Here is an 18417-nt window from a genome sequence, read left to right as displayed (position 1 = left end):
CATGTCGACAGGAACTTATCTAGTCATTTTTAATAAGAAAACCAAAGCATGCACCGCTGGCATAAAGAGAGTTTTTTCTCGTGCGGTCTTATCAACTCTTGACTTAAGGGTCAATAGAGAGCAAGTCGTTAAAACCCTCAAAACAGAAGACGAGCAACATTACATAGTCTACCAAGTGTAAAATTTTTGTTACACTACCGGTGTTTGATATAATTGGTCAATTTAATATAGGTTTTTATTAGTGATAAGGTTTTAGGCATGAGACTTGGAGATACAAATAAAATTAAGCCCCCATACTTGAAAGATGGGGGTGTGATGTGTACATAGAGACCAAAGGCATTTACCAATCCTCATGTAGTCCTTTTGAATTTATATAACTTTTAGAACAGCTTATCAACTTTCATTTACATTGCTTACCAGTATTTTAAATCACAAATTCTTATAAATTCCCAATCTCCATCGAAGCCCCTTACCAATTTTTTTTTCTTCCAATTAAATTAATTACCATTCACAAATTTTTATTTGAGCCAATCATGACCATCTATTTGATTTATTCTGAAAATCAACAACCTTCGTAATAATTTTGTATAATTCGCCAATGTTCTCAACTTGCCAATCCTCGAAATCAAATTAACAGTTTCAATTCGAGTCACCAAGCTAAATTTTTTGGACCGACTTACCAAATTAATTTCAAGTCAACCGATTTTCAGTAGATCGATTCATTCATTGAGCCGTGGGGGGAGTGCGTGTGTTCAACTGTTCATTGCTGATGGCCCGAAATCTAGGGCTCATACGATCGTCAGCGCCAGCACAGAGGGCCAACGACGAGAGCATCTATAAAACGCAGGCAGGCCTCACCCCCGCGCTTCCTCTCGTTCCCTCGCTCACTCTCTCGCGCGAGAGAGATGGCGAAAGCGCGCAAGCCCAAGAACAACGACGACGCCGCGAAGTCCGATCATCCCGGCGCCGTCGTACGCCACCAGAAGCTCTGCCTCTCCGTCGACCTCCCTCGCCGGAGAATCTACGGGTCAGTACCTCCCTTCCCTCCGCCTTCGCCTTCCTCCATTTCTCAACCTCGAACTCGCGGATTTCCGGCTTCGGAGTGCGAGCTTGCGGCTTTTGGATCGACGCGTTGCGGATGCTCGCGCGCGCGCGGCGTTGAGTATGTCGAGCAGTTCCGAGTCGTTCGTCGCGATTGCTTTTCCACGTTTTTCGTGTGAATCGATTGAGGCGGGGCTCACCTGGTGTTTGTCGCCTGGACGTACGTGGTCTGATTGTCAATCTCGGAACTGCAATCAATCTGGAGTTCGAGTTTCTTGCTCGGTGCAGCATGTCGAATCGGCCGGTTTCCATTTGCGCAGCTCGTACCGTGCGGTCAGATGTCGATCGTTTGTTGATCGTGCCGATCTATCAGCTTCCTTCTGCATGTCTACTATCACTCGAGAAAAGTCCATTATGCTCTCCCTCTCTCTCTCCCCGCCCAACTGCCGTGTTTCTCTAGTTGAATTTCAAGGCTTGTCGCTTTGTATGTTGTTATGGTGTATCTTCTCCTAATAATCGGAAATGAAGACCGTCTTCATTGCGTCTCTATGTTTTATACACTCGTCCCGATGCAGTGACTGCACCTGATGAGTTTTTTTTGAAAGAATTTTAAGTCAGCTCAGTTTTTATGCACTTCAAAGTAATGCTCGTCTTTTTGGAGTAGCTTAATGTTTGGGTGGCTTCATCAGCGATTTCTGTATGCGTTTTTGTAGGTATACGGAGCTAGAAATTGCAGTTCCAGATATTGGAATAGTGGGATTACACGCTGAAAATCTGGGGATCTCTAGTGTTTTGGTTGATGGAGAGCCTTCTGAGTATGAATACTATCCCCACTATCAGAATTTAGATAATGAGAGGAGATGGAGCTCTGTCATGTCTCCTGCTTCTGCTGCTGATGTTGCTGGGTCTTTGTATCTATCAGCTCTGGATAGGGAATTGGTCCCAAACTTATTAATTAATTGCTGTAAGGGTTTCAAGGTGGAAAATGAATCGCAGGAACAATTGGTGTTAGAGAATGCTTCACAGTCATCTGGCGAGGTCAAGCAGGTAATTTGAGTCAGTCTTTAAATGATGAGCGGCTACTAGATCTGATTTGAGTTGAAGAGTGAACTTATTTGCCTGGTTTTTGACTAATGAACTGCTGTTTGAGGAAAATATGCTAAAACAAGTAATATTATAAAATCAGCTATTCAAGCTTCTATTTCTACACTGAACTGAATCTACTAAGTCTTGCTTATGCTTCCCGTATCCGTACTTAGAAGAGTGTTGATTAGCTGCTGGCAGACCTTAAATTACCCCTTTTTGCTTATTAGACTTCAGTTTCTAGTGGAAGTGACGGTTTCTATTGTTTGTTGCCTTTGGATTCATGAGTTTACACAAAGAAATTATTGCGTTTGGCATGGTCAATATGTTTTCACGAGGTAAACTTCTGTTGGTTCTTATGTAGGTTGATGTTTTGTGCAGAATGTAAAGCTGGTGCGCATTGAGTATTGGGTGGACAAAGCAGAGACAGGCATTCATTTTGAGGATAATATTCTTCACACTGATAACCAGATCAGGCGGGCTCGTTGTTGGTTTCCCTGTATGGACGAGAACTCACAGCAATGCTGGTATTACACGACGGCAATTTTTGTAGTCTTAGAGGATTAATCTTGGCATGTTGCGTTTCTAAAGGTTATTCAGTTGTTCTCTTATATAGAAAGAAAATAAGAATTAGGTTTTATTCTGTTACTTTCTTCAGCTACGATTTGGAATTCACAGTGGCCTGTGATCTTGTTGCTGTCAGCACTGGGAAGTTGCTATATCAGGTGAGATGGAGAAGATAAACAATCTACTGTAACGCACATAAGATTTATTAGCATAATTCTGCTGCTGAAATGCAGGTGATAATCTTGACAGTACAATGCACAAACTCATGTCTATGTCAAATAATTGATTCAAGTGGTTCGATGTGTGATGTCTTTCTGTAGTCCTTTCTTCTGATGATGTACCAATATTCGGTGAATCTCTCTCTTCCAGGGAGAGTTGGGACATACTGTGACACATTCAACACCCCTTTAGTTTTAGAAAAATGTTTGGTTGGGACAATCTGTGAGCTTCGGCCTGAGTGTATGCTCAGTAAGATACATCATTTTGAGGGAATATTTGTGCAAAGCTGATCTTGCTGGCTGTATTCTTGTCCCCCTTAATCCTGCCATCGTTCATTTAGATGTTAGTGAGGTGATGAAGCAGATTCTCTCTCTCTCTCTCTCTCTCTCTCTCTCTCTCTCTCTCTCTCTCTCTCTCTCTGAAGTGACAGTCATATGTTGAAGTTATTTTGAACATTTCAATGACTTAAATGACGTGCATGGAATTCAGCGTAAACCTAAACTTGATTGGTGGTAGTTTATTCTAATAGATGATTTACTTGACTATTATCGTATGAGTGATTAACCAAAGCCTGACATGAGGCCATGAATCGCTACTAGCATCCAGGGCATACGATGTCATTGTTAGTATTTATAACTCCTTTTCCTCTCTTGTTGTTTTCCCATTGATGATTGCTGATTGTGTGATATTCTACACATGGTTTGCAGGTTTTGAGCAAGGATGATCCTCCCCGCAAGACTTATGTATACAGGTTAGATGTTCCAGTTAGCGCTTGGTGGATATCCTTGGTGGTTGCGCCACTTGAAATCTTTCCAGACCCCCAGAATTGTCTCATATCACACATGTGTTTGCCTGCTTATAAGTCGAAGCTACAGAATACTGTGGCATTTTTTTATAGTGCTTTCAGGTTTGTCTACCATCATAGATTGCCTTGGAAATTGACTTACAAGTTTACTGGATTTTGCTGTATTCCATAGTATTGTTTATTGATGTACAATCCATTTTTAGCAGCCATTACGAGGAATACCTTGGAGAGAAATTTCCATTTGGATCATACAAGCAAATTTTTATTGCACCTGAGATGGCAGTGTCATCATCGAGCTTAGGGGCCTCAATGAGCATATTTAGTTCCCAAGTTTTGTATGACGAGAATATCATTGACAAGGTTTGGCTCCATAACATGAGTGTGGTTTTGCCTTTATGTAAGCTTAGATACATGTGCATTTGTGCTAAAACCCAATGCTTGGGAGACGTTTAACATATGGAATAGATAGTGATAATATTGTGATAGTACTCTTGGATATATGTGTACACGGAGCAACGACAAGGTAGTAATATTTGCTCTCCTCTGGAGAAGACTCTTTTTTATTTGACCATGCCCTTTATAGCAAAGATTTTTTAAACTATTTGACCATCCCCCTATTGTGTGATGCTTTTCCAAGTCTGTGGCACACACTAGTTGCACATTCCTTGAGCTACCAAGACCTCAAAGCATCCATGTTGCCATCCAACTTAATAGTGTTTAAGAAGTGCCTCTCCACCAATTCCTGTTCAGTGTCCTACTCCATGCAGGCTTCTAAAGCAACAGGACACCCTGATGACTATGCTATCCCTACTTCTCTTATCACCATTCTCTTGTCATTGCTCTCTCACCTAAATCTCTGATGCTTTTAGTCGCTTACTGTCGTTGAGAGATGCCGACTCCTTGATTCCTATCTTCTTACATGCCAAAGTGAAGTTTCTTTTTGTGTTGCATGCTACTCTTTAATAATAGTCTGCATATTTGAACGTTGAGTATGATATCTAGTAGCTTAAGTTGTCAAATTAAAATTTTTTCCTGTTATGGCTTGTTTCTATGTCACGTGGCTTGTTTCCTTGAGTTTGCAAATTCTTTGTGAGTCTCCACTTTTTCCCCCCAAATTGCCTTCAAGTGATGAAGAAGTTATCGTGCTTTTCAAACTAAGTGTACTTAGAAAGAAATCTAATGTTTCAATTTTCTCACAGAAAAGTTGCTTTCCTTTTTCTAAAAATTAGGTTAGTGATGGCAGACATTAATTTTATTGTTACAGACCATTGACAGCAGGATTAAACTAGCTTTTGCCCTTGCAAGACAGTGGTTTGGTGTATATATCACCCCAGCTGGCCCAGATGATGGTAAGCGGCTTGAATTTCTTTTGTCCACTCCTTTCTTCCTATTGGCAGTTTCTATCCTCTATGCATTTTGACGGACCCACGGCACTGGATTACATTTGCAGTGACACGTGTTTCTTCCGGTTTGCAGAATGGTTGTTGGATGGTCTTGCTGGTTTTCTTACAGATTCATATAGTAAGAAATATTTGGGAAACAATGAGGCACGCTATCGGAGGTTCAAGGTTTGTCAGTTGTTCGAGCATGCCTTTTTTTCAGAAAGACATATTTCATTCTGCATAATGTGATGCATTCAAGTAAATGCAAGGGGGTTCAAGGTCTGTCATTTGTTTGAGCATGCCTCATTTTGTTAATAAAGGCATATTTTGTTCTGCATAATGTGATGCATTGAAGTAAATGCAACTCTTAAAACTTCCAATCGAAGAATAGAATTGGATATCGTCTTTCGGCTTAATTTTTATAACATTTGTTGCTTTAGTATACTTAGATTCTCAAATTTGTTGTTGCCTATGTGCTCTGCTTTACATGTTTGTATTCACGTATGTTGTGATATGATCTGATACTTAACTGGAAAATGATATTTGGTATCTGACAATCCATCGTCTAATGCTTTTTACGATTTTATAATAGAAAAGGCATCTTGTGACAACAATCGGAAGTTAGTTTGAGGAGCCATGTTAGTTAGATCTCTATGTTTAAAAATTGAGGGTTTCTGTATAGGGTTGTCTGCCTGTGGTTTTAGGGGAAAATGTACGTTGTTGACTTTTCTATGCTTCTTTCTTCTAGCTCACATTGTGGCTGTGCGAACATGCGTATCCTTTTGAGCTATTATAGCTCCTGTAAGATGTACAGAAATGGTTTTTTGATCTATCCCCTTTTGAAAGGTTAGGGTTTGGGGTGGGGGCTAGAATGGATTAGTAGAAGTTAAGACGTATACTGACTTATACATTGTCTGACGTGTTGTTGCGGCTGTTTATATATCTTTACATTGGCCGTAAAATGACAGTTGGGTGGACACTAATATTGTCATCATCAATCTTGTCATCTTTCTTTTAATTAATTGAGTGCTTTTGAACATCACCGGAATGCTTACTTTACCCAAATGCAGGCAAATTGTGCAGTTTGCAAAGCAGATGATGGTGGTGCAACCACTTTAAGCTCCTCTGGTTCTTGTAAGGATCTGTATGGGACTCAGTCTCTTGGTTTATATGGCAAGATAAGATCATGGAAGTCTGTAAGTTGACATTGATGAAATTTTCTGTCTTGCAACACTTGTTGATTATCTGTAGTCTTCCATCTTTTGGGTGGTGAATATGACCGCTATATAATTTTTCTGAAGGTCGCAGTCCTCCAGATGTTGGAAAAGCAGATGGGACCTGAATCTTTCTGTAAAGTAAGTGTTCTAGCTGCCTTTTTACTTTTTGCACTATATTAGAGAGTGTGATATTATGTTTGTGGATGCTTGTGCAATAATGGTGAGATACTTTGTATCATTTATTAAACAGTTGGTTGACTGGTTGCCGTTACTATGACTCATGACTACAGTTTCTTGTTGTGATGTTATTGAATTTCCAAAGTGGTTCTTCTAAAGTGTGCCCTTCATTTCATTCAGTGTTTGCCTATGTTCCAAAAAGGAAATATCAAACCAATAGTTCTTATTTGATCCTGTATCCCTTGTACTTCTTGTCAAAGTCCTTGGCTCCCTTACTTGAACTTGGCACACAAGGGTGAGTGTCCCTGTTGACATGGCACATCACAGATCATGGCACGAGATTGGCGTGAGGCTTATCATACGAGTATGGAAACGGCTTGTTTTGATGAACAATTTGCTGATTTGCGCAAGGTGTCTGACAATCTCTCTGTGGGAGGGAGATACATTGCTGCCACCTTTTTACTATAGTCAAGCCATGTGCCATTCTCTAGTTTTTACCAATAACTTTTTGTCAGCACTCACACTATATCTATCCTTTTTTATCAATATGTTAAGCTTAAGGCAAAAGGGCCCACTAGATTTCTTTTTTTGGAAAGGTTAAGTGCAATTCATCCTTTAACATATTACTATTCTAGAGGATTGTACCTTGAAGAAGAATCAATAGAAAAACATGTTTCCTTGCACCAAATGTTTATTTAACTTAAATTTGGCTGAAACTTTACTTTAAGCAAAAAGATCTAATTTATATTCTGTATGTTTTCCATAATGTCTTCTGAATAAGTTGTTAGTAGTAATGAATGTTACTGAACTGTACTTTGTGTACAATATCCTGTTTATCTTTCTTTCAAATATACAGATGTTACAGACTATTGTTGCTCGTGGTCTAGATGCAACCCAGCCTTCAAGAACTTTGAGCACGAAAGAGGTGATTGCCTTTTAGCAGTATTATTGTGCATTGTCTATTGCAGATTCGAGTTAATCTCAATGTTCTGAAATGTCATACGACTAAAATATGCAGTTCAGGCATTTTGCTAATAAGGTTGGAAATCTGGAGCGGCCATTTCTTAAAGAATTTTTTCCCAGATGGGTGGGATCATGTGGGTGTCCAGTGCTAAGGTGTGATTTACAAAAGTTCCATAGGGTTGGGTCCTTGCATCTCTAATGCATTTTACTGATTCTGTGTTTATATCCTAAGGATGGGGTTTTCCTATAACAAGCGGAAGAACATGGTCGAGTTGGCAGTTTTGAGGAGTTGTACAGCTAGACCTGATGCTGATCCCCCTAACACTAATGCTGATTCTGAAGTGCGAGAAGCTGAGGTAGGATGGCCTGGCATGATGAGTATCAGGGTTAATGAACTGGATGGTATGTATGACCATCCCATTCTTCCAATGGCTGGGGACAGTTGGCAGTTGTTGGAAATTCAATGCCATTCGAAACTCGCTGCACGGCGTTTCCTGAAGCCTAAAAAGGGTTCAAAAGCTGATGGATCAGATGACAATGGTGATGCAGCACTAGATACACGTTCCAGGTTTGTCAATAATGGCTGTTTGTACCTGCACACACATGCGCGTGTGCGCATGCGCGTGTGCTCGCACGCACACAAAATCACATAAATTCGCTCTGAGGACATATGTATTCCTTTTGCAGTTCTGAATCTCCCCTACTATGGATTAGGGCAGATCCGGAGATGGAGTATATTGCTGAAATTCATTTCAATCAACCTGTGCAAATGTGGGTAAGGATGTGATTAGCATAGGGATGCTTTTCATGTTCTGTTGGTGATGGTCATCCTGTTAGCATATGTCATGCATGTTGAGGCCTATAAAAGGCTTGTTTGCTCAGTTTGTTTATCATCTTTCTTCCTTATGAATGTACCTCTTTATATGTGCACGTGTGCTCTCATGAGGCTTAAGTGTCCATGGAGCTCGGTTATTCGCCATATGGTTTCAGGGTGACTGCATGAAAACTGCCAATGAAAAAGGTTTAGGCTAATGATCTCCCATTCATTTAAGTAGACCTTGATATTGATTAAACTTATGTGACAATCAATCTCTCTCTCTCTCTCTCTCTCCATATGTTCGTACTTCTGTATGTACGTACACACAGCAACCCAGCCCCAAAACACACCCATTACTGTCCTGATAATTCATTGGTATAAATATGATTCAAAATGACGAAATGGATATTCTTCCCATTTCTAGATGAGCCTGTTTCAGTCGTTTTGATTTCCTTGTAGATCATAATTAATATTGGTGGTATGTGTGATCAGGTCAATCAGTTAGAGAAAGACAAGGATGTTGTTGCTCAGGCACAGGCTATTGCAACTTTAGAAGCACTACCGGAGTGTTCTTTTGCTATTGTAAATGCTCTACATAATTTCCTGTGTGACTCCAAGGTAAACTATTTATACATATCCATACTGCACATGATTACTATTGTTAGATTCATTGCAATAAAGCAGTTTGTTTGCTTTCTCAAGGCCTTCTGGAGAGTTCGAAGTGAGGCAGCTTTTGCTTTGGCTACTACAGCATCGGAGGTATTAAAACTTTCACCATAAATTCAGTTGGATAATTCGTTGATTTTATGATTATCTCCAAATGTCTTCCTGTGAAATTCCTTAAATTGGTCATGCCAATTTTTATGAGAGATATTGCTGATGGATAAACCATGCTCATTTATTGAAACACTAGTCTGTCAATTCAAGCTTGAGCGAGATTCTAGGTTTTATTGTTTTCTATTTTTCATGCTGGTTAATCTGATGCTTTTTCCCTGATTTTCTGGGCTGCGTTTGGAGACCCTCGTAGGCTTCTCTTTTCATGTATAGGCCATTGTTCAATGTACTTGCAGGACACTGACTGGGCTGGTCTACTTCATTTAGTGAAGTTTTACAAAAGCCGGAGGTTTGATGCCAATATTGGGCTACCCAAGTAAGTTCACTTATTTAAGAGTTTATATTAGTAGACTTGTCAACTCAGTTCTGATTTAGAAGACTTTCCTCATGCTAGGCCAAATGACTTCCGCGACATTCCCGAGTACTTTGTTCTTGAGGTAATGCATCGAGGTAGGATCACATTAAGTTGTCTGTGATCATGTGATGTTGCCAGACTTAGTTGTTTTTAATTTTATTTATATATAATTTACTTTTCTTGGAGCTGCTGTCTTTCTCCATTGGTTGCTCTTTGTGGAATTTTGCATCTTTAGCCTTTTGTTACTTGTGCAAGGGAAAATGCAAATAATGACCAATAAATCCATGCAGTCCAATTTGTGCATAAATATCCGGAATAATTTGACTGCTTCCTGAATAAATCTCTGATTTTTTGGCTTTATATCCCTAGCATACGACTCTATAGGTCTCCATAATAATGGTGTGTTGGGTACTTTTTCTGTGAAGTTGTGGCCACATTGACATTAGTTCTGTTTTTGGAGTGAGGATTTTGCTGGGAAGAGTCTTGCTATTTGATGTTTCCACTGAAAGCAGCTGCATCGATTTTATCTTGAACATGGTATGGATTGATGCAGTCTCGGAAGGATTGTAATTGCAAAAGGCAATCCTTTGATAACTATGTTGGTGAGAACATGGGATCTAGATGCACTTCTTAGTATCGGGTGCTGAATTACACATATATACAATGTCGACCTTTGGTTTTGGCAGAGGGGACGATGCAATTTTTCATGAACTAACAGGGAAGAAGTGCCAGTCATGTGTTTTGTACTTTGATCTAAATGAGGAGTTGCAAATGCATCAGGATACTAATTATTGCTTGATGTAGCTCAATGAGAGCAATGTTGCAAATTTATTTGAATAACTTGAGCTTTTAACTGTAGCTTTTCTTGGTGTTCTTCCTTTCCCCCCCTTGTTTGCTGGCCTTTGATCACGAAGATTTTGTTAATTTATATGCATGTATTTTCTCAACAAAAAAAATAAAAATCGAAACCTCGTTAAAGTTACATATGGTGCACATAAAGATCCAGGTAATGTAATACAGTTTCCGTCTTCAAGAACTAATTTATTGACTCCCCCCCTTTCTTCTTGGTTTATGACTTCTTAAAAATTATACATATAGTGGATGGGTGTTAAGATCGTATGTAGAGGTTCTGCATCTTGTCTGAACTAGTAAAGTTCGTCCTTTTCTCCTTGTGGTAGCATTGTCATCAGTCTATAACCTCTTTTTTAATAGAATAAAGATATAGCTTACGTTGACATGAATTAGTATCACATTACATTGGCGAGGCTTAATACTTCCTTATCAGTTAATTGTACTCCTCTTTTTGTGAATGGATTCTATATTAAGGCCATGAGGCATTCTTGTTTGTAATACACCAATGGGATTTTGTGAAGATCAAAGACTATTAAGTTAATGGATCTTTTATTATATAGATTCCATTTGCTTCCAACGTACGGATAAAGAATTTGAGTCATTTGCGATAGAATCAAATTACTCTTACTAAGTCCGTATCAGCTGACTAAAAGTTATTCCCTGTTACTATTGGTTAAATTCTTCTTAAGTGCTTATTCTTTAATATTATAGCGCTAATTTGCAGAACTAGATATAATGAGTTAAGTTAAAGGTTGCTTCTCCTCTTCACGTTTGGAACTCATGGCTGGAATCTGCAAGCTTCACATTTTAGTATGTGCAGAAAAAGCAAGAGTTGGAGGATGGAATAAAAACTGGTAATGAGGGATTTTTTGAGAGAGAGAGGCAGCTGTGAGGTGGAGTGAGCCTGAAGCAGAAGATTAACATAACAACCATTGCATTCCTATCACCAATCTGTGGTTCAAATCACATGCTAATATAGAGTGACCGGGAGATACAGAAGGTGGGGCCAGGGATGGCTGGAAAACCAAACGAAAAAGTTAGAAGGCCTGTGCCACTGTACCCAATACCGCTTTTTAATTTGAAGCAAAATGCCACCAATGCTCTCTCAATTTACACTGCTGCCACTGGAGAAAGGAACAATCCATGGACTTAAGTGGCTTTTTATATAGGTAGAGGATATTGGTAGTGGGAGTCTTCTGAAAAGGAGGAAGCAAGAAGACATACGGGGGTGACTTAAGAAGATGGAGCAATTGAAACTTGAGAAAATCATAGTGCACTGTCACCAACAAGTCTACAGTGTCTCCGATGAAAACAATCAGGAATCAGGCTTTTTCTCTGTCTGAGTGATAGGTAGTGTTAAAGAAATATCCCGTCTATTAGATTTTATTGGATTGGAGGAATTTCTGATTTGCCGGTATAGGAACTAAGCTGATTTTTGGCTGTAGAATAATTTATGGTTGGATTGGTTGGACCAATAAAATGAAATGCAGAGGTTGATGTGGTGAAGATTCACTTTCGTTGTAATCATATAGAGATATTATGGAGATCCAAATTGGATGTTTGGCACTTGAAATGAATCTTGTTGCAAAAATAGATATTGTACTAGCAAGGGGGATAGAATCATCATTGGTTGGAGTCTTGGATGCTCGAACATAAACATGTGTGTAATGTTCTGCAAATGGAGCAAAGCTGTATTGGAGCGAAGGTGAACCGAGATTCCATAGGCGGTGGAGTAACTATTGAAGGAAACAAAGGGGTAGAGATGAATGTAAACAATGGTATTGGTGTCTCAGTTTGCTTTCCTTCTAATTGTTCCTTATGGGCGACATAAAAAGATTCTGGAACACCGATTCAAGATGCATCAATTAGTAGATTCGACTCTTGTTCTTGTTTGGAATAGGATGAGGTCTAAGAAAATATGAATTAAAAATTTCAAGATGTGAATCTCTTGGAGGATATATTACGGAGACAATGTATAGGGTGCGACAGTATAAATTAAACCTCAAGTCAGTCATGGCATGCTTGGAGTTGTTGTAGATGCAGCCTTCCTCCATCCCTGCCAAACCCGCAAGGACACTCAAACAGAATTGCACAACCAACGGAAAAAAACTAACCACGGTTCTGTCCAATGCCTTTTGTTTTCCTGTTTGTTTATGGAAATATCCTCTTCTTTTTTCGTTGAATGTTCATTGCTGATGCTATTTCATGGTTTCTGATGATTAAGTTTCCCTGTATTCTGCCTTTTATAAGTCTATTTGGATCCTTCACCTGATTGTGTTGTTTTAACTCGGTCCCTCATATTCAGGAACTGAGCACTTTTGTAAACTACATAAGGCTTTGATTTTCTTTTCAATTTTGTGTTGTTTAACTTGGACCCTTGTGTTTCTAAATCTGCGCATTTTTTAAGCAGTGAGACTGGTATAATCGTGCATCGGGGTTTTGTACATATTATGAACAATGGAGATAATTATTGTGTTTTCGGGATCATTCCTGGATTAAACCTAAATTTACTATGTATCACGTGAAAAGTCTTAATATCTTTAGACGTCCAAGTTCTCGGGGATATTTTTCTTTGTCAAAACGTCCAGGATGGCCATATTCGGAACTCATGACAATTAAGTGCTTATGTGCTCATTAGATTGACATTTGATATCAGTGGCCCCTTTTATCCATTTTGTACGCATTATATTCTTCCAGGCGATTCCACATGCTGTGGCTATGGTTAGAGGTGCAGATGGAAAAAGTCCAAGAGAAGCTGTCGAATTTGTTTTGCAACTACTGAAGGTAGAGCTTTGCTTGCCTTTACACAACAATCAACATTGTTTCATGACTATTATTGCAGTCGATGGTCTTATATGACGATAATGTGTTTTTTCTACTAAAATTGATGTTTTTGGGCTTTTTTCCAAGAGCTTACAAAGCTTGATAAGTTGTCCTCTTCTTTTCCTTTTACGCCAGTTTTACCTGAAATTACAGTTTAAGGAATGCTACATAAGAGCTAAGATACTATTGCAGCATGTTCTGAAAATGGAGGTTGTGCTATCTTTATAAAGTCTTGCTAGAATTCATAGAGTGTGTTCCCTTTTTTTTGGTAAGGGAGTGTGTTACCTTTTGTAGCACTCATAAACTATAAGTTGTCTTTATGGCAGTGCTTTGTCTTGTGCCAGTGTTAATCCTAGGTATTAGTATACCCTTTGCCTATACTGTCTTTTGAGTTGTGAGAGGGAAGTAACATGTTTAGCTTCAGGGCTTCTGTTGATTTCTATCACTTTGTCCCTGCCACTCTTAACTGCTTTGGATCTTTGCAAGATTATATCCATGGCATGTATAACTTTTCTTCGTACCACCGCCTTTATGAAATGAATGTTCACTACATTAAGTAATTTTGGTGCTTCTTTACTATGGGTCAACAGTATAATGACAACAATGGCAACATTTATTCTGACGTGTTCTGGCTTGCAACATTGGTCCAATCAATTGGCGAGCTTGAATTTGGGCAACAGGTTCGATAGTCTTGTCTCGCTATATGCTCTGATCAGTATTTGATATTCACTTTAGTTCTTTACTGGTACTTGACATCTAGTCTTTAAATGAATGGGGATTTACGTAATATATTGTTCGAGTACATAAATTTGTGAATCTTAGACTCTTCTCTTTGTGAATCTTGTATGTAACTTGAGTATTTGAGGTACTAGTCATAAAGTGTTTAGAGCGTGATTTGAGTTAACTATACACAGCCATTGAAAAGCATGCCTATGGAAAGGACTTGGTATAAACTATAAATTGCTAGATAAGTCTTTGAATGTCTTGTTTGCATTAGAGTGCATAAATGCTATAATAAATTCTAATTGCACTGGAAGATGCTATGTCTTGTTCATCAGTTATAGCACTTTAAGAGCATGTAATGCGACTTCCCTGATGCCGTCTTAGTAAGACTGACATATGGAGGTTTTATTGCTGGGATTTCATTGCAGACTGTTCTCCTCTTATCATCACTTCTCAAGCGCATTGACCGGCTTTTGCAATTTGACAGGTGATCCATTTGCTTGTTGTATCCATTAATTCTTACTATGACTTTGTCATTTGAGATTCTATGTTATTGGATATGTCATACACAGGCTCATGCCTAGCTATAATGGGATCTTGACTGTCAGCTGCATCCGGACATTGACACAGATAGCACTGAAATTCTCTGCATTAATCCCTCTGGTAAGTTGCCATACTATAACTGATGACCCACTTAATTGTAAATTATTCATGACTCATATTTGGGTGTCAATACTTGATGCAGGATCGAATCTTCGATCTAATTAAGCCTTTCAGGAATCTAAAGTCATCGTGGCAAGTCAGAGTTGAAGCAAGCAGAGCTCTTCTGGATCTTGAGTTCCAGTACAAAGGCGTTAATGCAGCACTGTCACTGTTTATTGAATTTTTAGAGGAAGAACCATCCTTAAGAGGTTGTAATATTATCAAATCGATGGACTATACAAATCGCGTGGTATTTTTATGTGACATTTTTTATTTTCCTTTCCTTTAATCCTTGGTTGCAGGTCAGACCAAATTAGGCATGCACGCTATGCGGTTGTGTCAGACGAGGGGGGCAACTGATTCAGCTGATGACATTCAAAGCACAACGCTTGTGGCTTTGCTCCGTATGCTTGAAGGCCGTATGGCTTTTAACAATGTCTTTCTTCGTCACTACTTGTTCTGCATTTTACAAATCTTTGCAGGAAGGTAAGATCGCTACCTCTACTTAAAACGGGTTTTAAGATGATTGCAATACCACCTGTGCTTCACAACTAATTTTTGGCAAGGGATAATCTGTTGAATGGGCATGAAATGCTGCATGTAGTTAGTTGTGGAATTGCAGTGACTGCAGAAAAGTTGCTTTCAAGTACTCGTGCTATGTGTCGATTTAGAATGAAAAGAGAAGTTCTCTTTTGATTGGTCAGATTGATAAACTTTTGTCATTTTTTTGTGGTTGTGATATTTTGCTTCTTATTTTAGACGGGATTGTAATTCTGTTTTTTTTTTAAGACTCCCAACACTTTATGGAGTCCCCAGGGATAAAACATTTCATACAGGTGATCCTGAGGCTTGTAGCGAACAAGAGAATATTGTTCCGAGTTTTGCCGCTGAAGCAAAGCCTCCAGAAACTCCTGTCAACATCACCAACCAGTCACCTGAAGATGTGGCCATCATAGAAGTTCCGAAGGAGGCAGATACTGTTTCAAGTAGTCATGAACTGAAGAAACCAGTTGTTAAGATCAAAGTCAAACACTCGACTGCCACCAGTAAAGGAGATGAAACGGGAAATCAGTCTGCTGCCGAAAAATCTCAGGGCAGGAATAACGGACCAGATCGTGCAGCTAGCAGTTCGGTGTCAGTGGATGCACCTCAAAGGAATTTCACTGAAGCTGTTAGCATTAGCAATCATAATCTTGAAGAGGTCAATTCATGTCAAAATCCTGGTTCCCGTGTGACTGCCAGCATTGGCAGCGCTAAGCTGGCTAATGAGGGCGATGATCTGGGGAAGGAACTCCAATGCACTGCTGATTCGGGTAACGTGACGGTGCACCCTCTGCTCCCTGGAGATACTGATCTAAGTGCTGATGCACTCAAGTATGCGAGTCTCCAAAGTCTTTCAGCAGCTACAGTAAATGATAGTTCGTTTGCTTTAGGCGACTCTCCTCATAGGAAAGAAAAGAAGGCGAAGAGCGACAAGGACAAGAAACGGAGGCGAGAGGACAGTAAAGGACACAAGGAAGACTCGGAGTACTCGGAGCGTAAGCGCTTGAAGAAGGAGAAAAAACGGAAAGAGAAGGAACTGGCCAAGCTTTTGAATAATGAGCCTTCAAAGACTTCAATGGAGTTGCCAAGTAGAAGCAAAGACCCCGGAGTCAAGGAACCTGATTTCAAATCGGTGACTGTGCAAGCAAAAACAAACGAGGTGGGCAGCTCCAACATGTTAGTTACGAAGGTCGAGGCCAGGGCCGAGACATCAGAGGCCAGCACTGCTCCAAGATTTCGAATTAAAATAAAGAACAGACCGCTAAACAGATGATACGAGGTTTTTCCCCTTTCATTCTCAATGAGCTACGATAGCATTACATAATTGAACACATTTTAGACCAATCGTGTCTGGCGGCGTGTAGAATATTAAACGTTCGAAGCTGTTGCTTAGATGGATCCAGTCAGTCTCGGCACATCTTCTTGGCTTTTCAGCTGAGCTTTTCAGGCGAGTTCCTGCGGAGTTGCTTCCTTCGTGAGTGATCAATAAGTGGAGAAATGGTTACGTCACAGCACCTGCACCTGCACATGCACATGCAGTTCTTCAGTCGTCCTAGTTCGTAAGGTCATGGTCATTCTGAATCATACCCGGATATGTTCATTGAGGGCCCAATAGGCAATCTTTTGAGAATTTTGGTCACAAGCTCAAGGAGCACCATGAATTGAGTCGAGTCGAATTCTCTTAATGGATTCTGCAACCCTGGTGACAATTCAAGCATGACGTGCGCTTGTTGGCTCCTGAATGTCGACGTGAATCGGCACAATTCCTGAATCTCGATGCGAATCGGCACAGTTTTATCACGGTATCTGCAATGTGTAACATAGTTTATATGTTCATGCCGCTTAGATATTTTACGTGAGATGACACGAATCACCCACACAAGCACGTCACTGCTAACATGCCGATGCGCCGTACCCTTAAAACGGAGAGATCGTGGATGATTCACGATTCGAATTTTCGGATCCCAACATCTAAATCCTTTGCTTCTGGATATGGAAAGTCGGGGGGGCCAAAGGGTATCTCTTAATGCTCGAGACTGTTTGGCAGTCATCTTTTTCGCTGTTTTGTACAAAGATCTCCTCCCCTCTCGAGTGTGCACACGTTCTTCCCGCTCGACTCAAATCTCTAGGGAGGGAGGCAGAGTCAAAAAGTGCGGCTACTTTTCTCCAGGGATTTGTCAGGTCATTTTATGAGCCCTTCATTTTCTCCCTTAAATTTGTTTTGCCTAGAGGTAGGTTCTTTGTGCTGTCGGATTCGAAATTACCTAGGATCCATCATGAATCATCGCTTCAGCATTTCCTCCTCTCCTTTTTTTTATACTATTTTTGACAGATCATGATACACGGAAAGTGCTTTCGGAAAGCTATTTCTATTTGCTAGTTATTTCCCCGTGGCAGATCTTTCGACACATCTCAAAGATTAGTGCAGATAAAAATTGGAGCAATTTCAGAAACATGGCCATTAAAATTAGCGGAATGATTTCTAATGCAGCGTGTCATCGTATATCTTTTGGATCATGTGTATCTGAGCAAGGATAACATGCATGGTCTCGGGTCAAGTAGAATGTGATGTAGGTATTTACTAAGTAGTGGTGAGGGGTAAGGACTTAAATTTTGATGTATGCATGTATAAATAAGTAATTGCAATCATTGTACGGACCTTTTCTATTTGACTAAACGGATCATTTTTCGAGAACTTGTGAGATGTGTTGTTAGAAAAGTAAAACTTTTTCTAACAGAGTTTTGCGATTTGATCGATTCTATTTATCATATAAGCCATTCTCGATCTCGTACTTGGACCCGGCAACGTCGATCACGAAACAGAGAGGCTCAATCAGTTGGACCAATCGACATGCCGTAACTATCCAACGTTTTTTGGGTTTTTGCGACATCCTTAGTGCGAATGCTCACAGAAAGACTTCGTGTCTTGTTCTTTTTGGCCAACACAAGCAAACTCTTGTAAAAAGCTATGAAACCCTAGAAGATTGATGAGGCCACAGCTGTTTGGCTCGATCAATTCACCATTGTACTTCAACATCTTCTTCTCTGGAATATGGCTCGCTTATGATATACTGAATTTTCTGGGAAGTTTTATCAAACCTAACACCGCTCAGAACCGCTCTCCTTCAGCTTTCTTCTCTAGTCAACATGTTCATGGTGTAACAGTCACTCTTACTGCCTAACCCTAGTACATCTGCGCTTGGGGATAGTTGTGCACTTACGTTATCCTTTATGATCTGAATCTTAAAGCTAAATCAATTAAATCTGATTCTAGAATTCTTAGTTCATCTTGATATATAAAGACTCGATAATAC

At 39.8% G+C, this 18417-nt stretch overlaps 1 protein-coding gene across 3 annotated transcripts; it reads left to right on the top strand.

The window, feature by feature from the left end:
• Window positions 1–797: 797 nt before the first annotated feature.
• On the top strand, window positions 798–16501 carry LOC115693286 (transcription initiation factor TFIID subunit 2). 3 transcript variants are annotated; one of them, XM_030620265.2, is made up of 25 exons: window positions 798–1027; window positions 1755–2088; window positions 2506–2651; window positions 2783–2849; window positions 3618–3817; window positions 3919–4075; window positions 4980–5064; window positions 5192–5283; window positions 6168–6293; window positions 6399–6452; window positions 7348–7416; window positions 7510–7607; window positions 7687–8022; window positions 8142–8229; window positions 8764–8889; window positions 8974–9030; window positions 9342–9421; window positions 9500–9542; window positions 13010–13096; window positions 13726–13815; window positions 14287–14345; window positions 14431–14521; window positions 14604–14769; window positions 14863–15046; window positions 15350–16501. In XM_030620265.2, the coding sequence occupies exons 1-25, from the start codon at window positions 906–908 to the stop codon at window positions 16374–16376; spliced, it is 3984 nt and encodes a 1327-aa protein (XP_030476125.1). In that variant the 5' UTR covers window positions 798–905; the 3' UTR covers window positions 16377–16501. The 3 variants fall into 3 exon arrangements, with proteins under 3 accessions (XP_030476125.1, XP_030476129.1, XP_056170289.1); XM_030620269.2 differs by having other exon boundaries at window positions 799–1027; window positions 3922–4075; XM_056314314.1 differs by lacking the exon at window positions 798–1027 and having other exon boundaries at window positions 1963–2088; window positions 2489–2651.
• Window positions 16502–18417: the final 1916 nt, after the last annotated feature.

This window comes from Syzygium oleosum, unplaced genomic scaffold (assembly GCF_021117445.2).
Source record: "Syzygium oleosum isolate NSW1041296 unplaced genomic scaffold, Sole_v2.1 Sole_v2.09, whole genome shotgun sequence".
In the NCBI taxonomy this organism is placed as follows: domain Eukaryota; kingdom Viridiplantae; phylum Streptophyta; class Magnoliopsida; order Myrtales; family Myrtaceae; genus Syzygium; species Syzygium oleosum.
The sequence above is the reverse complement of the archived record's forward strand: the minus strand, read 5'-3'. Positions and strand labels throughout refer to the sequence as shown.